At 37.1% G+C, this 23,530-nt stretch overlaps 1 protein-coding gene across 1 annotated transcript in view; it reads left to right on the forward strand.

The window, feature by feature from the left end:
- Positions 1-549: 549 nt before the first annotated feature.
- The window catches only part of LOC113228384 (probable ATP-dependent RNA helicase DHX35), a 44,075-nt gene continuing 21,094 nt past the window's right edge, over positions 550-23,530 (forward strand). Inside the window, exons 1-2 of the mRNA XM_026461661.1 lie at positions 550-594; positions 963-1,127. Of these exons, the coding sequence (XP_026317446.1) occupies positions 550-594; positions 963-1,127 (210 nt within the window). The remainder of the gene's footprint in view (positions 595-962; positions 1,128-23,530) is intronic.

The following is a 23,530-nucleotide window of genomic DNA, read 5'->3' on the forward strand; positions in this document are numbered from 1 at the left end:
TATTCCTGTACACATGCAGTACAAATGTTTTATGACGACGGGGATTTGGCCTAATATTAAAGTTAATGTCGCCTAAAAGATTTATGCATCTGGAGTCTAGTCTGGAGTAAAGATATCTTGAACTTTTCGTGCCACTCCCTGTACGTAAATAATTTACGACCTAGCCCTAATCTGTAGCAGATAATTTTTAGAGCTTTGTTCTGTACTTGTTCTATACGATTACAATGCATTTCGTAGTAAGGGGACCATATAACAAAGCCATACTCAAGCGTATTTCTTATTAAGGCGTTAAGAAGATAGATGAAACTCTTTCTTCGTCTTCTTTCGTCTTTTAAAATTTGATGTAGCTCTTGTGATGAAGCCTAAAGTTTTATATGCTTTGGATACGATATATGTAATCAAAGTGACCTCTGAAATTAAGCTTCTCATCAAAGTACATACCCAGATCCTTGGCTACCGACTTACGTTGGAGAGTTTGACCGTCAATTGTATAATCAAAATGTTGTTAAAACATTTGAAATTTAAACTTAAAAATGAAATATACGAATCATGTTGTGGAACCTAAATCTTTTTGTTTCTGACTTTAACATACAAGTAAATATTATCTATTTGATGTAACAGCTTTTTTTATGATATCAAGTGACGGAACGAACAAGTCGTGCGCCTGGTGGCAAGCGACGTGCCTATCCATTACAGTTGCAGTGCCACTCAGAGCTTGAAATCGCAAAGATGTAAGCGGTAAGAAACTGCGGGTGTTCACTCTGAGACATAAGTTGACAAATCTCATGTGAATGAAATTTGACAAGCAGCCTTACCGCTTGCGGCAGGAATAAGTAAGGTGGCAGTACTTCCCTGGACGAATTCTTTCACAAAGAGCTCTACTGTTTCTAAAACACACAGCTGCATACATAATTGAGATTTTATGCCTTTGTAATAACCGGTCATTTTCATTTTCATTTCAGTACCTGTACGAAATCGGTCATAGAGTATGTGTAACTCAACCACGAGTGACAGGCGCCGTGTCCCTCGCTCACCGTGTGGCTGAAGAACGAGGAGAAGACCTTGGACACAGCGTCGGATACGCGGCTGGCATGACTGCAGTACGTACTGTCGACACTGGCATTGTGGTGAGTACTTTTAGAGGGCACTGTTTTACACACAGAACAATAAATACTGTAGAAGTGGTTAGTTAGCGTCCGACGCGGGCCGACTAAAGGTCTAGAAACTATCTGAACTCAATCAGTCTTTTTCGCTTTGGTATGGTTGTGTCATTCTTTCGTGCAAATTCTCTAAAATCCTTGAAAATGCCTTATTGTGCTGTTTTAGAGTGCAGAAATGATAGCCACACCAAACATATTGCCCGTGGTGGTATTTCATATCATCGAAGTCTTATTTTAATAAATTTGAAATTTTCTGTTTATGAAAATAATTATTTTGTTACAAAAAACGAAAGTAAAGCTCATACCCCAGAAATATGGTTGCTTCTTTTTTGGAGGACTAAATTAATAACTCCAATGCGCCGTCTTTCGGCAGTAAACCGCGATTCGAAGCGATTCGTTCCGTGTACCGTTTAGGCTCTCGGGTTTCTCTCAGAGAAAAGTTTATGGCGACTGATATCATGATTGTGGCATCACAGTACTTATTACTTGTTATTATTAACCTTACCCTTTAAAACCGGAACACAGTAATGCTAACATTACTGCTTGGCGGCAGAAATAGGTAAGGTGGCAGTACTTCACTGGACGAGTTCTTTCACAAGTAGCTCTACTATTACTAATTCGTATGAAATATATTGCTTCTAAAGAAGTTAAGTTTACATGATTTTAGAACACGTCTTTTCTCCTCGAGAATTTTGATGTTAATGACGGCGGAACGAAGAAAAGTAAGAAAGAGAATTAAAGAACAATTCAAAATTGAAAAAGTAAGTGGCCAGGAATTAGAGGAGAGGGTGATAAAAAGGTGGGATGACGAAAGAGGTCGCATCGTCACAAAACTATCTCAGAGGACAACACTCCCCAGCATTGGGACGTATAATCGATTAACTAGTCTAGTAACGTTAATGATGTCGACTGAAATTCAGTTGACACAATAAAGAAATTTTTATCAACGGATCTATATTGAATTCGATTAGTTGCTATGCAAAACCGGATTAAAGTACGGTATATCGTGTGACTCATGTGTTTTTGCACGCAGCTAGCAGATGTAATGTGAGTATAATTAGTATGTGTAGGCACGCAAAAAGCACGCCAGTTCCATGTGTATTCAGACCTTTATAACACTGTTCATAATGTCATCAGTTCAACAAAAGAAGTTATTGGCGCTTACGCGTTTTTTCCTTCAAAGGAGTCCATAATCAAACTTAGTAAAATCGATATTACACTACACGCATTTACTTGCGTGCGCCGTAATAATAGAGAAAGATAATTAATTTGTGACTTAAATTCCAATTAATATAATGAATTTTATCGTTATAACTTCTCTCTAGAGAATACTTATGACCATGTCTCGGCCAATGACACGCTGGGCCACAATAGACGCCATTATCGTGTGTACGTGCGTTTTTACGAATTCATTTTTATAATTACTATATACAGATATTTCGTATACCTACTCAAATGCTGGTTAAGCCATATAAACAACCAGTTTGTAATGTAAGTTTGAAATACACAGCCATAGGGTTGTGTACTTGTGGGTCTGTTTCTGTGTGAGAGCTATAATCTCTCTAAAATCTTAAAGCGGATTTTTCTATGTGTTCGTTGCAGATCTTGGTTGTTCGTTTTTAACGACTTTTTTGCCGTAGCGCCATCTGTGAGAATCTATTTTTTTTGTATAAAAAGTAAGTGCGCATTTGACGTCCATCTCACCTGATGGAAAGTGACGATGAGGTCGACGATGCACTCTCGCCTTGACAAGGTCCAAGTCCAACTTATGGAGTTCGGGGAACAAGTCCACAGGCATGGAATTCCACTCCCTAGCCGCTCGTCATATAAATGTGGAAGCGAAACGCTTCGTGCGAATCCTGGGGATATCCACAACATAGGGGTGGAACCCCAGCCCACGTCTAACCCCCCGATGATGGACAGGTGGAATCAAATTATGCAATTCCATCGCACACTCTCCGTGATATATCCTGTAGAATACCGATAAGCAGGCAACTTTACTTCGGTGTTCAAGGCTCTGCAGCTTCGCCTTTACTGATTCCGAGTCACCTATAAGCCTGTTGGCACGCTTGTCGATTGAATCCTAATTGAAAGGGACTCTGTTTCGTGGAGAATAGACACGCCTACGTTTTGGTAGCATTAAATTTGACAAGATTGGCATCGCTCCAAACGCAGACTGCCTTAAGTGTCAAAATTTATATCTCATAAGTAAAAAGTAACAAAGGTCTGCAACAAATACATAGAAAAATTCGTAAGATCTGCTGGTTCGTTCTGTTGGCTTAATTGCCAAAGCATCTGGCACGGATTGCCTATGAGCGCTGGTTCGAATCCTGCCTTGTCGAATGAATTTTTCTTAGTGTTTCGATCTTTGTTATAATATATATAACAAACTCGTGGAGTAATTTGACAAAAAATAATTGAATATCATGGTAACGCACACAATAAAGCACACTCTCAACATTGCCCCATACTAGGGAAACCCTGGGTCGCGGGTGCCATGGATACTTACATAAACACCCACCCACTCATGTATGTATATCTTTAATTTGAGTGTGGATTGCGTCCTTCTTGCATCTATAGCCATCACAAAATAAGAGGCACCTTTTGACAGTCTTGTCTTTGCGACGTAAATAGGAATGTGGACTAAACGTATCGGGAACGATTTTTACGAGATATCGATTCGAAATTTTATGAGTCTGTTATCGTTTAGATTATTTTTCGGGTCATTGGTTTTCAGTTCTAGATATTAGACTTAATATTTATTTAAGTAATATAGAGTTTTAATATAAATAATAAGTAAGTATTTTTAATGATCATAATGATAACCTGAAGCTGTTGTTGTTGTGTAGTTATATTAAGATAGTTCACAAGGGCAACCCGTAGTTAAATAGTGAACTTGTAAAGAAAAACAAAAAAAATTATGGGACCTGTAAAGGGCCCGAAACGTTTATTTGTTTGAAAAAAAAAACAAATATACGCGATTTAAATCCGGAAAAATAGTTTAATTTACTATGTGTAACAATCGTGAAAACCTAGGAACTCGATACAAAAAAAAGATTACTTTATAGTTGAAATTTTTATTCACTATCATCGGAAGAGAGCCAAAATCACCAGTTCACCTAGTATCAACTGTATGTATAATATTTGATTTTCAATCATAATAACATTATCAATGTTTACATCTCTGTCAAAATCAAAATTAAGAAGTCTATTTTTTTTAAAGTTTGGCGATTAACTGGTTACAACACTATTATTTAAAAAAATTAGATTGAGGACGTAACTGTTGACTAAGACATCTTAGACTGTAATTAATCATAACAAGCGTTAGGCAATTTTTCTGAGCAACGTATTATCGGTTTAGCTGTTCACATATGAACTGTAACCGTGTTATACTCATTCTTTCCACGATTAGTGGAGTATGTTAACTTTGGAAGGCTGAGTGAGATACGATAACAGTTTCAGATACGGTAGTTGGGGAGGAAAGGAACGATATATCTTGATCATCATTTTAAGATAAACATAACAAAAAAAAAATGTTGACACAGAAAGGGGGACTGGGGCATGGAGGTTGGGAGAACTTTTTAGGTAAAAAGTATCTTCTGGTTTTTATTTTTTTGTCCATTAATATTACACTTACCTTATTGATTATTTTACCATTTCAGTAGAGTTATATTCTTGTCGGTGGAGCCTCTTCCAGTCATCTCTCCTACAAGCCAGCTCCTGGACCTCTTTATGCGACACGACACCGGCCTTTTCCTTTATTTGGTCGATTTCTTCCCTTCTTCCCCCCGATCTTTGCCTCCAAAATGGTCTTAAAGATGTTGTCGTGTTGTATCAAATGTCCCATCATTTTTCCGCGTCTATATTCTATAGTATTCAGGATCGTTCTTTTCTCGTTTACTTTTCTCAGTACTTCCTCATTGGTTTTCTTTTCTATCCAACTTATACCCTTCATCCTCTTCCAGCACCACATCTCAAAAGCTTCTAGTTTTTCCCTATCTCTTTGTGTCAGTGTCCATGTTTCATATTCATAAAGTGCAATACATATAAGAGTGTACATTTGGAGTATTGCATTTTATGGGACCATCAACGGACCCAAAACGTTGGTTTGAAAAAATTTAAAATATTTGCGATTTAGACCGAAAAACAAATTCATAATAAAGTGTTTTGGGTAAAATTTCTCTTACACCCTATACCTGTTTAAATTGTTTAACTGGATTTAACCTAGATTACAAATAAAGATATCGCAAAGGACCACCGATCGTGTCAAGTCTAATGTCCTTAATGTAGTTGACGTCACTGATAAAAATGATGATGGTGCACGTGATTCAATGAAATACATTCGCACATATTTTTAGATTTATTATATTTGAAGAACGACAAGACAAACATTCACGCCTATTAAGAGACCTATGATCTTGTCTTACGGCCGGTATTAGTAATTTTACAGATACCTCCTTAAGTGTGTTAGGGCAAGTATCTATGGTTACAGCGACGGCTACCATGTTCTATAAGGTAAGGAAATTTAAACAAAAGAAGATTTCTTCATACTTCGCAGCAGTATGTAGGTATGAAGTTCTGGCCACCTGAAATTGAAACGAAGTCTTTTTCTGCGTTCTCCACCATTTTACCAAAAAGACTTAAATTAGCGTCTTGCAAAACGTAAGAAGTAGTAGTTAGTAGTTTTAGTAGCAATAGAGCACAGAGAAATTACAAGCACATGAGACTTGTCAACTTATGTCTCTGGGTAACGGGAGCATTGTCCCTCAGATTTTTGTGATTTAAAGCTCTGAGTGACGCTGCAGCTGTTATGATTAGGCGTGCCGCTTACCACCAGGCGTACGACTGGTTCGTCTCGACACTCGGTTTCGTAAAAAAAAGATAAAAGTATATTGATTGCGTAGGTGCTTATTTTGATTAATTATGTGTTATTAATCAAAACAATTCATCTATATACAATGGAAGTTTCATAAAATCTATTATATTTATTTTATCACCAAGAATGTACTTTTTAGAGGGCGAACAGTATTTAAGCGATGATAATTGTAAATACAAACTTTTTGCAATGTAAAATAACACAATAAAAAATTAACCATAAAAGACGATAGGGCAACAAAATGAAGTAATTTATAACGGGTAATGATAAATGGTATTATTTCAAAGATAGCGACAATGACGGCGACACTGATAGTTCTATCGATACGGACAAACATTCAATTGTCGGAAATATTATTTCATCCATAGTTAGTTACATTAAAAATATGTGCATTGAACACTGTGTCTTTCCCGAAATATTGAAAATTGTCACCGTAAAACCTCTAAACAAAAATAACACTAGAGACACTTATTGAAATGCTAGGTCTATAGTTTTTTACCAGTTTTGGAAATTTTTTTTTATACACACCAAAGAGTATTTAGAAGAAAAAAAAACAGTTGTGTTCATTTAGCAATGTGTCTGTTAGAGATAATATAAATTAACGTAGAGAAGACAACATAAGACAATACTTATGCTATGGATATATCTAAAGCTTTTGACTATGTAGATCCTTATTATTTATTTTACTCTACAAACTTTATTCACAGGGATAATGCACATCATATGATTAAGTTAGTAAGATAAAGTATGTGAAGGTTTACAAGTTGGTGACTGGAAATCTGAATGGACTCCAGGCATGTTGTGTACGGTGTTTCACAGGGCGGTATTTTGGGATCATTACTATTCTCTATATAATAAGGACATGACAAAACCCATCCTTCACCCTGTGGTATTTCAAGCTGATAACTGTACACCTACATAGCAAAGCAAATAAAAATACACTGACCTGCAAAATAAAGGAGTGCAAATTAGAAACTCAAATAGCTCAGTTTTTAAGTTACACGTTCGCGGCAAAATCATCTGGAAAACAACACTGTATGCATATAGGTACATTGTACGCGAAGTCGTCGATAGACATCCAGTTTGATATGCAGCTTGAAGATCCCAATGTAATTTAAGTGTTTGTGTTCTGGGGCAACGCGATTAACTCGGTTTATAAGGCACAAAAATGTAATTAACGCATCATGGCGAGTAAGGAGAACTGCAATCCGCATTTTAGGAGTCTTCAACTCTTAAATATATATTCCTACGCTGTACATATTCGAAACTGAATTTTTCATTTGTGTTAAAATTATCAATCATAAATATATATTTATCCACAATTATATATGACATGTCTATGCCTGTAACCATGACGATATTCACTAGCAACATAATAATGAATATATTTCATTTACAAAATTGTATATTATATTCTAAATAAATATTAATAACAATTGGCGACGAGGATGGGAGGCGTCACATAGACCAAATGCTCCATCCCAAGGCAGTAGCGTTACAGAATCCATCTTCAAAAATCGCGGTGGAGGACTCGCATGTCTGTGCCAGTATCCATAACAATATTACTATATATAACTATAATAACAATATTTTATTTACAAATAATAATATACATGCTTTTGAGACGGTGTATAAAGCGTGAAACATACAAGGGTGCGGGTCGGGCGCGTTTCGGGTTGGGTCGCGTCCTTATAAACATACGGAATTAGCACCGCCGCGGTCCCGACCACTGTCCATAACAGTTGCAGTGCCACTCTTAAATCCTCTTAAAGATTTGTGGGGCACTGCCACTGCGCCCGTCACCCTGAGACAAGTTGACAAGTCCCACGTGCCTGTAATTTCACCAGCACCCTTGCCCTTCAAAACCGGAACGTTTTTGAAGGGCAAACGGCAGTACTTCCCTGGACGAACTCTTCGCTCTCTATGTGTTTCATGCTTAAATAATAGACATAAATTAGAGAAAATAATAGTTATATATTGTAAACTTTTCTTCTATGTCGTTCGTAATGAAGCAATTGCTAGTTACAAATTAAAAATATAAAAATACAATGTTCCAGGATTTCGTAAGAAGTTTTTAACAAGTCTATGTGAACGTTCGACGTCACTTCTTGAAGTTTAGGTTAGTAAATTATACTCAGCTTATTTCGGGTTGTTTCTGGTGCTAAGATATGATCAACTTCATTTAAAAAAAAATAAAAAAAAATAAAATAGGCTTTATTTGACATGCAAAATACATGAATTTCAAATAAAACAAAATAAAAAAGATGCATGTCAAAAGGGTCAATGTCTCTGCCTCTAAAGACCATGCTAATTGCATAGCCCTCGCCGTTATTCTGTCATAATATGGAACACCATAATTCAATCAATTCCATTGACTTAGAAATAAATGGACGACGGGTCTAATACTACAAAAACCACTAAAAAAATGTCCCAAGTCAACCTATTTCAACGTAGTGACATGTAAAGGAATACGAAAAAGCTAAAACGTTGGATTTGAATTGTAATGTCATCGCAGTACTGTCTAATTTTGCTTGCTTCGCTGTCAGTCGAACAAACGAAGACTAAAGCGTGAATGACGCTCTGTATACGATTTTAACGCCCTATAAGTTCGGACACTTTTGAGCGCGGACCCGACGTCCATATAATTTTAAGTCAATGATCAATTCAATCATAATTACGTACAAAAAAATACATCAAAATTAAAATGACTAGACATTTTAGGCACTAAGTGAATAAAATTTAAAATCATAAAACTTTCACAAAATTGTTTTCTTTCTTTTATTTTGTGTTTGTTTTTGTCTTATGATTTTAAAATTTTATATGTAATAAATTGCCGAAAGCAAGGTTGGATAATCTTTATTTAAAAAAAATATTATCATTTTCCTGTTAGAAGGCAGTAACACTCGAATCGTACGATTTAGTTACATGAAGTAACATTATTATTATCACTGTTATTTACATTACTTATTATATAGTGTTTTTTAAAATCGTTACTATAATATGTCGCTATTTTTTTAAACTGTTGACTAAATCGATGCAAGTGCGTCTATGTCATTTCGGTAGACGAGTGAAAAAAAAAGATTATCTGTGTGTATGGACGCACACATTCGCATAACCTCGCGGCGTGTTCGAGTTGCATCACGAGTTGCGCGCGCCATTCATGATAGAATTAAAGAATTCTCTCAATATTTTAAAATATTTCAATGAAATGTATCGTTATGCATATCGCACCCCTCATGGAGGAATGACATAAGTGGAGTTACGTCAAACAAAAAATAAGCCACATCCTCTCCGATTCTTGTAACTCTATCTACAATAAATATTAGTCGATAGAGTTACAAGAATTGGAGAGAATGTGGGTTATATTTTCTGTATCTAATGGGGCATAAACGTTTTTGACGTAACTCCACTTATGCCACGCTTCCATGAGGGGTGCGATATACAAACTCATATTTCATTTCTTTTTTCGAGGTCATACTCCCATAATTGACATACCTATAGATAACAGAAGATACTGGACGAACTCTTCACAAAGAGCTCTACTGATTTAGCAGTAGTAGATTTAGCAGTGTTACTGCATTCCGCTTTTGAATGGCATGTGTGCTGATGAAATAATAACGCACACACTCAAAGCACACACTCAACATAGCCCCGCACTAGGGAAACCCTGTGTCGCGGGTGCCATGGACACACATAGACAACCACAAATTACACCCAAATTCACGAGAGAAATAAATGTAGGCCATACAAATATTTCTCTCGGCCCGGGAATCGAACCTGGGACCTCTGCGTGGCAGTCCGGCATGGTAACCGTTCGGCCACAGAGGCAGTTTTACAGGCACATGAGACTTCTCTCAGCATAACAGGTGCAGTGCCCATGCTCTGAGTGGCATTGCAACTGTTATGGATAGGCGTGTCGCTTACTACCATACGCGCGACTTGCTCGTCCCGTCACTTGGTATTATAAAAAAAATATATCTATAATGTAAGACGTTACCCCTATGTTTTCTAAGAAATAGAGGTCTGTCTTATAAATACCTAATTCAACAGGAAGATACTTAAAAAAATTGTCTTTTGCTTTTTCTTTTTATGTTCTATCGTATGATATGGTGTAATTTGACGGGCTGGTATTCGGAACTATACGTCCAGGCGCATATTTTGTATGTGTCGGGTGCAGGGTCCTCATCGTGGTACTCAAGCTCCTCCAGGAACCTCAACAACTTCCTGGGTTTGCTGAAAACTGCAAGGAGCAACCACAGCATTCCAAGGTACTTCGCCCTGTAGTTGGTCACACCGGAGCATTGTAGTAGGATGTACGCGGCCGATTCCTCCCCCTTAATGCACGCTCTGCATAAAACTGTCTGTGATACCTAATAGAAAAGGTGTTTGTTGTGTGGAGCATGACCCGTTAGGTCAGCAGTAGAGTGTGAAGCTCTTGCCTTTTGAGTTTGATTCATCTTCGAGATTTTGTACCTTTGGGAGGGAGATTATGAATTCTGGTCCAACAGCGTCTGTTCCGATCCTTTTCTGGCCAGTTCATCTGCTGTAACATTGCCACGAGTCGCTGTATCTTGTAATCCACTGTAGAGGTACGTGGTTGTGCATACACACTCACGTGAGTGCTTGCACAATAAGCCCTGAGTTTGTCATAGCTCTGCTGCTCATGCTCTGAGACGTGGTCACTTACTATGCGCCTCATAAAAAAGTTCAGAGTCACTCAACGAGCTGTGGAACGAGCAATGCTCGGCATTTCTCTACGTGATCGAATCAGAAATGAGGAGATCCCTAGAAGAAAGTCACCGACATAGCTCGAAGGATTAGCAAGTTGAAGTGGAAGTGGGCAGAACTGACGTTACTATCCTATTATATATTACCCTTTCTGCCATTGGAGCAGAAAGGGTTTTCGAATGGAGACCACGAACCGGAAGGCGTTCATTGGAATGGCGGGTAACCGATGCATGCACGTCGCGTCCGCTCGGTTAGTCTGGAAATCTTTGGGGGAGGCCTATGTTCAGTAGCAGACGTCTTCGGGCTGATATGATGATGTCATAGCTGCTCAGTGCTTGAAGTACTGACATGATGTCGGAGAGTATTCGAAGGGTGTAATTCTTTACTCTTTTCGATATGATCGCTTCTGCTGCCAACTTGATTCAGCTGATATCCTGATTTTGAGGTCTTCTGAGAATACCACAGGTACTGGACCTGTTCCTGAATTTGTTTTGTCTCTCTGGGGTTCAGTGCTTCGTTGGGAACGTCAAACAATTGTAACTTCTTATTGTATGGCATACACTATAATGGTTGCCATGGCGTTGAAAGGATTTACCAATCGAATGAATTCCGTAAGGTACTCGCCGAGTGTTGCCCAGGGTGGACATACAGCAAATCTCCTTTTTGGCACGCAATGCCATCATACCGGCCCAAAGTTCTCACGTGATTATTTAAACCAATGAAATGCTCGATGCTGTCTAATTCAAACAAAAAACATCCAATTTTGAATACAGCTGTGTAATGTATAATGTCAGAAGTTCCGACATTATTCCTTACACAGCTGTATTCAAAATTGGGTGTTTAGTTGGAACCATCGTCGTTATATTTTCAATCGAAAGACGTCACAATACAATAGGTAGATAGCTGTAGTCATTTTTTCAATTAAAGATAACATGCTGTCGCTACTAATGACTCTGAAAAATAATGTTGCCATGTTTATTGTATAGCGATGTGTTTGATTCCATTTTTGTAATAGTAAATTCTTGATATAAAAAAAAATTAAAACTTAAAAATTATAAAAAACGGTATAATGTATATGGTACAAGGTACAGACCAGTTGTTTTGAAAACTTTCGTGGAATACGATCATTTTTCAGAAATAATTTTTCACCAATTGAAATACGAGTACAATCCGCAAATCATTTAGCTTCTTGTGCGATAAAGAAATATATCGATGCAAGGCTATCTTACGTAACAAAAACAGCCAAAACGAAAAAAAGATATGTTAGAAATTTATTCAAAACTTATTAGTTTCTAATTAATTTTGTTTTGCTCACTGCCAACCATTATCCTAATGTGTGTATGTTGTATTATTTGTATTGCGATAAAATTTAATCTTAAGTCATTTAGTTCAACATTTTCGGTGAAACGTAGTATTTATGTTATTCAACAACTGAAATTATGAATAAAAATATTTATAGTCGACATTCAAAAGCGACATTAATTTTGTAATGTATGTTTAGGTTTTATCGATATCGATATTGTTTTACTTGAGTTATTGAAATCCCTAGCTACTTAAGCCTAAATGACCAACCAGGTGTCAGAATGACGGATAAGTCAGCCCCGCCTGAAATCATGTACTAAGTTTCGAACAAAATTGTCAAGATGCTCTGACAATTGGTTTACTGGTTTGTGGGTAAAAGGACTAAGGACTATTTAATTCCAACATTATTTAACGGACCTTGGCTCTAACTTGAAAACTTCAATGTAGTAAAAAATCGGCCAAAAATGAAATCAAAAAATGATATTGTTAGATTCTATCTACGTAAATATTTAAAATTGTGTTTGGGTAACTGAATACAATGTTTATGTGAATGTAATATTAAAAAAAATCCTTTTCAGGTCAATTAATCCATAGGATGTTAGTTAACAGAAATACTTAAAATTAAGCGTAACAACCAAATTCTCCCGATAAACATTTTTTTATCTAAATTAAAAATGTGTAAACAATGTAAATGTTGAAAATTGTATCTTTTTCCAATTACTTAAGGTTCAAATTTAAAGTTTAAAAGGTGACACGTAGTATAATATTGAAGGCTTTAAAGAAAAAAGACAAAGACAGGTCGATCGGAAGTAAATTGACACCAGAAACGGAAATTCTTATTAGGTCATTGGGTACAATAAAAAAGAGATTGCAAAAGGAATTTACGCTTCATTAGCTTACTTAGAAAAACACGAAAGCGGTTGTACCTGAATGAGCGAACGGTATCCATTCAATTGAGAGGTCAACGGTTCGAGTCCTTGCTGCGGCATGTAACCTTGACATTAATATCTAAGTTTACAATGTAATATTTGTAAATATTTTGGTAGAAATAACTCTCGATAGCGATAAAGGAAAACATTATGCCTGAAGGAAACATTCGTTAAAAAAACAAATATAGTTACGTACGCGCTCGTTTCAAATAAACTTTGTGGTTTGTATGTCTGCCGCTTTACCCCACATGAGAATCCCGTAGGACATTATACTATGGTAGTAACTAAAGTAAACTAGTCTAGCACTGGCAACATCGGTAAGCTCACGTATTCTACGGACTGCGTTTGCAGCAGAGAGCTTAATGTGCTGGCTAAGGAAGATATATGTGGAAACCATTGAAGTTTACTATCTAAGGTCACTCCCAAAAAGACACCTTTATTAACAAGGTTTAACTTTTCTCCATTTATTTCTATGATTGGACTAGTCGATTTTACACTAGGTAATTCTAAAAATTAACATTAATGACTTGTCGTAGTAGCCATCATGTTACTATTCAACTGCCATTGCAACTTTTTGGTATTCTGGTCTTCAATGGTGAGTCGGTGGTACATCCATGACGTAGTCTACTAAATAAAGAACATAAAAAGTACTTTTGATTTGAAGGCTAATTTGAAGATTAAACGAGATAAAAATTAAGATATACGTTGATCATTAGTAATTGAATGAATGCATGCCACCACTGCAATTCCACTGACATTCGATTGAGACTCAACTGCCACTGCAACAAGATTTTAGCAGAATTACAAACATCATAATTGTAATATTACCTCAGTGGAGTTTCAAAGGAATTACAATGACCAAGAACATTAACAGAATTGGGGACCTGATGCCGGCACTTCACATGGCTGCCTGTATTCGCTATTGGGTATTTGATGTACTTGGAAAACTATTTGACGTACAGTCATACATGCGGACCCTGACAAAATATGACCGTCTACACATGAAGCTAAACAAAGAGTTAAATTAACTTCTGATGTCATATGATCTATCCCAGGTTCGTTTTTCTCGTGTAATTTGTGGTTATCCATATGTGTGTCCATGGCATCTGCAACATAGATAGATAGATAGATAGATAGAATACGTTTATTGACTTACCACAAGCACACACAATAATATGAAACAACAAATAGCTAAAGAAAGAAAGATGACAAAAGAAAAAACTCAAAACAAAACATACCATATAACAAAAAGGAATGAAATCAAATAAATGTACACAATAAACGACATATATCTACAATTAATTAAAAAGCAAGTTGTGAGTGCTGCAGCAAGCCATACAGGCCATAGCTCAGTGCAGGTGTTGCCCAAAAGCAACGCACTGATTTTCAGCTATCGCCTAGTGGGTAACGCGAAGTGGTGTATCACAGCCAAAAGCAATGTGTAAGTAATGTGTAGGACGTGCAGTGAGTCTTTAGTGCAGTTGTGTGTCAGTGTTAACGTGTCGATGGGAGCGTCGGTGGAAGCGTACAGGTGTGGCAAGCATGAAATTTCAAAAACCTAGAGTAAAACATAGAGTTTCTGTTGCGGGGCTATGTTTAGTGTGTGCGGTATTATATTATTAAATAGTGAATATGACCATAGTGGGCATTGTGGTTATCATAAAAAAAACTGTAATTGGGTTTTGGAATACTGAAATTGTCTAATGATATTTCAGTTATGCATCGCTAGAGTAAGTTCCGATAAGCCGAACGCGTTAACTAATTTTAACTGTTTTTACAAGAGAGTTTTGTGCTCTATTTTTTGCAATTTAAAAGGGTTATTTAACCATTTATCACTTAGCCTCATTTTAGATAGTGGACGGTAGAAATAGCCATGTGTAGTGCCACCGTGAAAAAATAGTTTCAATTTCAGACTTTCCATAGGTGTTGAATGGTAATTCGCCTTGGATAGTAATTGCTGTGTACATTCTATATCGGCTTTTTCTAATAACAACCCTTCGCTAATGGTTGTCAGCCCTGTGATATCCCGTATTAAACCAACGGGCGTAACTGAAAATTTTGACGAAAATTAACTAGACCATGACATTCAATTATTTTTGCGAAGTTACTTCACTAGTTTGTTATAATTATTAATACAAAATCTAATACTAAGAAAAAATTCCTTCGATCCGGCTGGATTCGAACCATGGTCTTCCAGCAAACCTTGTTAGGTACACGCTGTGCCAACTAAGCCACCGACGGACCTTACGAATTTTTTGCCATCGCACCATCTGTGAGAAATCTATAAATTCACTCAGCCAGGTATCTTTAGCGGCTGACAAGAGACGTCGCTTTAATAATTGTAATTTTTATGTTTTTATTGAATTTAAATTACTCCACTATAAAAACCACTATTAAAATTAATTTATTCACATCCATTGACTTACAAATAAATGGACGACCGGTCTAATACAAAAATCACGAAAAAAATGTCCCAAGTCAACCTATTTAAACGTAGTGACATGTAAAGGAATATGAAAAAGCTAAAACGTTGAATTTAAATTGTAATGTCATCGCAGTACTGTCTAATTTTGCTTGCTTCGCTGTCAGTCGAACAAACGAAGACTAAAGCGTGAATGATGCTCTGTATACGATTTTAACGCCCTATAAGTTCGGACACTTTTTAGCGCGGACCCGACGTCCATATAATTGTAAGTCAATGTTCACATCACAACGAATGATTTGACTTGAACAATGATTTTAAATTACCAGAATTGAGGCTTTGTCCAATGACAGTGGTAACAAAAAGGTGGAAAAGAAAAAGAAGTACCAGCCGTAACCTTAGTGGCACCGCTCCGACCGGCCTTAATCATCTATTGCGTCTAGCGGTACCGACCAAGTTGTTATACGTGTCACGTCTTTATTACTCCACAAAGTCTGCGGATATTGTGGAGTGAAAGCGACCCTGAGGGTCGAGCGGTTAGGGTCCTGCCACATAATGGGAATTTTAATTCATTTGTGGTGAGAGTACGAACTGAACATACGACCTTCTGTAAACGACAGTAGTGATTATAATATATTTAAAGTGGTTTCTTGTTTTTTCCGTGAGAATTTAATTTCATGCGTAAAAGTAACTGTCGTTAGTAGGCATTTTAACGCGTGCAAAATTGAACTCGAAATGAGTTCAGATAAATCGAACCGGTAACCGAAGACGATGCACATTTTGAATTCTATCTTATCGGCTCGGGTTTAACATTCAACATTGCATGGACCGGAACGTGTTTAACTGTTACCTCTATTAGTACCTAAACTTATGTATTTATTGGCAAATACCATTGTTGTACAATGGACGACGAATTTTGTTGTAACAAAAGGACGTAAATTATTATTTTTTTCTACTCCTGTACTTTATCAAATCTTATAAACCCTATTCCAAAGGCGGTCTTTTTAGTTCAGAACAAAATTCTATTGTCTATGGCACTCGCTACCGAACTGAAAAATTCCAATACAGTTCTGTACACAGAATTATAATGAGTTTCAAAAAAGAACGTGTTTTTGTTAATTAAAATTTCAAACACATCGAGTATATAACCAGAAATAGAGTTTAATTTGTTTGAACACTATTCTGCCATATCATTACTGTGACAACTGCGCTCCGATTGGTCAGCTCGAATTCGAAACAATTGACGGGTGTCGTCAATGGGTGTCGTCAATTGTTTCACTTCAAATCGACCAGTTAACTTGAGCTTTTAATTACCGATGAATTTTGATTCCGTTTGTTTTGTAATTAAATGTTTTGCTGTTTTTCCTCACACTACCGAATGTAACAGCACGCCATTGTTAGACTGATTATCTTTATTACAATAAATACAGAGTATTTTAGGAATATACTGAGACGTACACACAGATCAGTTGTTGGCGCTGTCTATATTTCAGTGCAAACGAGTGTTGATATTTATAAGTGATGTATCCAGGAGTGTATTGCCCTTATTTCCTCTCATTTTATGGTTATATATTCGATGACCAAACATGATACTACTCGAACGCTCTGTGACGATGTGACCTCCTTCCATCGTCATCCCACCTTTTTATTACCTTTTTATCACCTTTTTATCACCTTTTTATCACCTGGGTACTTGTTTTCAAATTTTAAATCGGTTTTTAATTCCTTTGCCTCGCCATTCTCATTTTGTTCCGTTCCGTCGTCACTCTCAGCTCAATCGCTGAAGCGAGCAATGCTGCTCGTCTAACTGACCCTTTTACCAGTTACCAAAAATCTTTTGCGCGATAAACATTTAAAAGATCACAAAATATTAATAAAACGGGATTTATTTTCACTATTTTTTTTTCCTTTTCAATTTTGAACTTTAAACTCGCTAAGCAAGACGTGTGGAGGCTGCGGGGACTGTGGAGGCTACATTACAATCTACAGGACATGCTTAAGCGGTGCCAGTCACGCGAGCGCTTCATACCCTCCTGCGGCTTGATTTTGATTGCCTCTCCCGATCGGAAACTTTTGACATTTCTAATCGGAACAATATTTGATTTAACTCACAAATTAGAAAGATATAGTAGGAATCAGGTTCATCTTCACGCTCAGAAATCCTTCTGATTTCGAGACTACCCAATGAGATGGATTCCGGTTTGAATCAAAATCAGGACGCTGATTAGTTAAAAAGGCCTAAAGATCTTGCAACCGGGCCATAAACCTTTATTTAAAAAAAATATTGGTTAAAATATAAACGGTACTCGGCTTACATTCTATCTTTTTGGTTGTTTGTTTTGTGGTGTTTATTTGGCTTTCGTTTAAATATGTGAAGAGGCTGTATGGTGTGGAACCTTTGCCTAACCAAATAAATGGGTGAAAACTTATTGCGTGTGTTGTCATGGATTGTTAGCAAATTAAGCAATAAATATTGGTTGTGTTTCATTATTTAAATTTACTCGTACAAAAAATATTTTATGCAATCATTACATAATTAGGTTTTGAAATCGTTTTAACGCTTTATGCCAGAAACGTAAAATGCCCAACGGGCAGAATGCCAGATTCATATCTCCATGTTTTAGAGATATAGCACATTGTTCTGGCGAACGGGCGAAACATCCTTGCATTTGGAAAATATTACAGGAAGTTTGATTACATTTAAAACAATTTTTTTAAGAAAAGAAATCATAACTCTCATGTTATTTGTTTATGATTAAATTTGTTTTCTAAAAAAAATACTTTATATATAGCTCTGTAATATTTTCCAAATGCATGTTAGACGTTTTAACCTTCCAGTGTCGTTTTCTTTTATTGTGAAATTGTTCCACTAGTTTAATTTAGTTAATTATGCACATGTGACTTGTCATAGATCTTGTCAAAGCTCTAAGTGGCACTGCAATTGCTATGAACTGTAGTATCATAAGACTGCCACGTTTCTGTAGCGCATCAACCATGTTCGCTGATAAACGTGTAGACGATTTTTACGCTATCATATGAAAGCGAAGTGCGTCGCTACTCAGTCGCATGCGTGGCAGCACAAACAGCATCCTGAACACATTGACAGATAGGTGGGGGTCCCCAATGTTGTGGCGGTGGATGCGTTTGCATACCGCTAGCGATTCACTGCTCTAACATTGGCTGGGCAGTTATCCTCCCGCCTATTAAACAAATTATTATTTAATTATTATTAGTATTGTCTTTATTTTTATGTTTAAACTAACACTAGCTTAAGTACTTTTTATTAACAAATATTATGGATCACGTTGTCTGAGAATAAAATTATTTTTAATACAGTTGCTCAAAACGTGGTATTTTTCGCACTACAAATCGTGCGGAAAGTTGGATTTCTCGCACTAGTGCTTTTTACTTTTCCAGTTTTTTTTTAATTTACTGTTGTTTTAAGTCTTAAACATAGAACTAAAGAGATTGTATATTTATTTCATATTTATGTGCTTTGTGACGTAAGTCATTCGTCATTACTATACTATATCTATGGAGAGACCGCATTTTTACACCTATGAAGTAAATGCTCCTTAGTAGCGATTATGTAGAAAATAAAGTAATATAAAATAGTAATTTTAATGTGGCTGAATACTGGCAACAGTTGCCATATTGAAAAAAGTCGGCCAAAAAAAGTACTAATTTTTTTCATCGTTTACATTCCCGCCTTTTTCATTAACTTTTTTACGATTTGATTTTGTTATTGACAAAGGAATAAAATGAAGTTTTTTTTAAATACTGTTTTATTTTACTTTCAATGTAGGTTTTTTCGCAAATGTATTAAAAAACGTTGTTTGATACACATGCGGATTTGTCATTTTCACTTGTCTCGAGTCTTGCCTCGAGACTCGTGAATAATGACTAACTTTCCGCACTTGTATCAAAAATAACTATATTATTATTATTATAAGAAAATCGCTTTCGTTGAAATTGTAACTTACTCCTATTGATGTTACAAGGGACTACATTAATTATGTTACCTAACGTGTTTGGTAGGAATGCTTATGTTAGACGACATATCATGCGATATTTTTGACGTTAGATAAAAAGTAGTTAATGTGTTGACTAACCGTGTTTGTCAAAGTCTACGTGTTTGTTAATGAATGCGGAGCTTGTATACGTTTACACTGTCACTTTTAATTAAGAGTCTATACAATCCCAAATGGCTTTGGTTGATTGGCAAACAAGTCGTGCGCCTGATGGTAAGCTACACGCGTGTCCGTAACAGTTGCAGTGCCTCTCAGAGCTTTAAATCGCGAAGATCTGAGGGGCACTGCCACTGCGCCTGTCACCCTGAGTCATAAGTTGACAAGTCCCATGTGCCTGTAATATCACCAACACCCTTACCCTTCAAAACCGAAACACAGTAATGCTGACATTACTGCTTGGCGGCAGAAATAGGTAAGCTGGCAGTATTTCCCTGGACGAATTCTTTCATCTACTGCTACTAAAATATAGTAGTAGTTCCAATCCATTTTCAGCAAAAAGTAAACAAAACTGTTTGGTTAAAATTCTAAGGTTATCACTCAATAAATCGAATAAGTGCGGTTATTTTTCATCTATACATCTATGACTCGTCTATGGTTGCATAGTGCTGTACGAAAAAAACATTCGGTAAAGGATTAGTAAATCGAATATTTCAATTGCAGTCGAACGAGTTTCTAGTGTAAGGATTTGAAGGAGGGCTTAAAGTTAAGATTTCGGAAATTTCAAAAATGCTTATATAGGTTGTGTGGGAAAACCACTAGTATGACTCAGTTAAACACGTCGATTCATTCAATTAATTAATCGATTTGTAGTTTGGCATTACAATTGACCATCACTAAACAGTCTATGGTCGGGTCAGTGCCTTGTTTGTTTACATTTTATTGCAAACGAAATATAGGATTGAAACGAAGTATAGGTAAAATATAGAGTATAGGCTATAGTCCGCTACACTTATCAAATGCGGGATGGTAATTTCACACGTGTTGCAAGGGTTGTCAATCTTTTTCGACTATGCAGATTTCATCATGATGGTTTCTCGCCTTCAGCGCAAGGTATTGCTATTATATGCATACATATCATCACGTCTGTCTTCCACATGGACATCCATTTGCTACGATCCCGAAAAACCTTCTTCTCCTCCAATCCCATCAGCCTCTTCATACATGCCTGTTTGTTCTTTTGTACTTTTAACCCGGCCTTAAAAACATTCCCAATCTGATCGAGATATGTACGCCAAGTTCTGCCTCTCTCCACGCCTGCATTAACATGGTATGCTCTATACACGGCATGGTCCATCAGAGTATAAAAACTATTCTCACGGCGTACACAAATGACATATGGCTAGATTTAGAAATCTAGCCATAGTGGCAAACTAGGAATGAATTCGGTTTCGTGCACTTTCCTGTTACAGATTTCAATAAATAGATGTAGTTCCACGAACTTTTGAGGTCGGTTTTTTAGCACTCTGTACTGAGGTTATGTATTTTATAGTAAATCACTCGGATAACGATTTCGTGTTATTCCAACTACAACTGACCACGCAGTTATCGCGCACGAGCAAGATAATATCTATTTTGACAGAAAGTCTCGACATTAGCCTAATTATGGTTTTCACACAATTAAAAATATGTTTAATGTCTAATCTTTGTGAGGTGAGGTGGTGAAGTTACAGGCACATGGAACTTGTCAACTTATGTCTCAGGGTGACTGGCGCAGTGGCAGTACTCCTCTGATCTTTGCTATTTAAAGGTCTGACTGGCACTGCAACTGTTATGGACAGGCAGGTCGCTTACCACCAGGCGCGTGACTTATTCATCCCGTCAGTATCACAAAAAAAAATGTAGATACAGAGTTATCATTTAGATACATTATGTACTTTAGACATCATAGATCGAGACTGCAAGAGTTTAGGGTCACTACCACGGATTGTTGTTATCCAAGTACGCAGAAGCTGTATAAGAAATAACCTTTAGTGTAAAATTCTTTTCACTATTGTTTTAAAGCTCACGCCCTAGTCCCATAGGAGGAGGACACCACGTTATCCTGACACAACTCTCGAGCCTCACATTCACAAGTACCCTTTCCATACAACTTCTTTTATTCTTGTCACTTCGGATCCCAGCCTTTTTGACGACATCACTAATCTGGTCAATGTAAGTCCTCCTGGGGCATCCTCTTAAAAGCCTTCCATCCACTTTCGCATCATAAATGTGTTTGGTACATTCATCCGCTTCTTACATCCATCCGTATCCATGCCCAAACCACCTCAACATTCCTTTCTCTATTCTAGTCCTTTTAAACCTTGTAAATGGCAACTTTTGAATGTCAACCGGAATCTTATTATACATTCCCGGACACATAATTCGAACCACCTCGCATTTTCAGTATTAAATGCCTAAACAATGTTTGATTGATCAAAAACTATTAAGCAATTTTGAAACTAGTATACTAAAGTGTTTTCCATAAATCCTTGTTGGGAATTTGGATTTAGAAAATTAGGGGGAAACTTTTTCTTCAACGATAAAGACAAAAATGCGAGGTGGCTCGAATTAAGTGTCCGGAAGTATAGAAGCGTATACATTGCTCCTTAAATGGATTTGTGACTATGTGAAGATAGGTGAATACGAACAAAGACGACGAAGAATAAACAATTGTACCTAGACAGTTATCATTTACAATATTTTTTTCAAACATCGAAACACATCACCCTGCAAACGATAAAGGGGGCACTATCCAGAACACCCAGACCAGAAATAATTTAGTAAAGTTCACTTTTCAAATTAAGTCCTACCGCGACCTAGTCCTAGCGCCCACAGTGCAAACCATTGATTTTATTATCAAATGGGTGAAAGAGTTCCTTGTGAAAGAGGTTTGTCCAGGGTAGTACCGCCATCTTGACTGTTTCTGCCGCCAAACAGTAATGTCAGCATTATGTTCCGGTTTTGAGCGGTAATGGTGCTGGTGAAATTACAGGCACATGGCACTTGTCAACTTATGTCTCAGGTTGACGGGCGCAGAGGCAATGCCCCTCAGACCTTTGCGATTTAAAGCTCTGCGTGGCACTGCAACTGTTATGAACAGGCGTGTAGCTTACCATTAGATGCACGACTTGTTCGTCCCGTCACTTGATATTATAAAAAAAATGGGTCAATCGTCAAATTTACAATGATCGAAAAACATAAGGTAAAAAGTTTACTTACATTTTTGGCGTCTTTTGGTTACAAGGTCTATTACAATGGATGTTTTTTTCATTGTTAACAATACTTTAAAGGTTAACCGATTACATTATTTTTCCGTAGGTACATTTTGTCATCTGTATTCGATATGGCATTGTAAGATTCGAATAGAATAAGACTGCAAATCTTTGTGACAAAAACCATTAAATTTTAATCACCTTCGTAGTCGAGTATCCTCAATCTTTCTTCTGCGACATTACTGTTTCGCAGTATGTCGACCATAGCTCGCACTAAGGTCGGGAGGGAAGGTCGCTGCCTACTGCTGCCACCAGGTCATGACTACACCCACGCTGGGCATTCTTCGACCGTGTGCCGAAAAGTGTCCTCAGGGCGCCCACAATGGTGGCATTCTGCCGTGAGCTCTCCCATGCAACATAACTTACCACATTTTATTAGACAGGTCTGGAAAAATCTGAAGTTGAGACTTCTGCCCTTTTATCTACATAGAAGGTAAATCATTACATTGTCAATATAGACAAATAAATCTCGTTAACATAAAAATTATGACTGCATTACACTTAGTTCATATGCAATAGTTTTGTAACCTTTACTTGTAGATATATAAAGAATTGACCGTAATAGGCGGAATGATTATCCCCGACGGCCCTATCATTCCCCCATTTTACAAAACAACCGGACCGCAAAACAATCGCACTCCACACCGAATTACCGTCCTCGTCGGCGAGGACGAAGCGCCCCCCTAGTTCCGTGTGTGCTCGCTCCGATTCCCTCCTTTGGCACGTCGTTTGACGGAAATGATCAGTGCATCAGAGATTGGTATTGGTTGAGTTTGTTTACCTCAACTTCAAGTGTGTGTTTGATCTTCATAGTTGACATAGAAATGAGAC

The sequence above is a fragment of the Hyposmocoma kahamanoa genome, unplaced genomic scaffold (genome assembly GCF_003589595.1).
Source record: "Hyposmocoma kahamanoa isolate Upper Pololo Valley unplaced genomic scaffold, ASM358959v1 230, whole genome shotgun sequence".
NCBI classification, from domain to species: Eukaryota; Metazoa; Arthropoda; class Insecta; order Lepidoptera; family Cosmopterigidae; genus Hyposmocoma; species Hyposmocoma kahamanoa.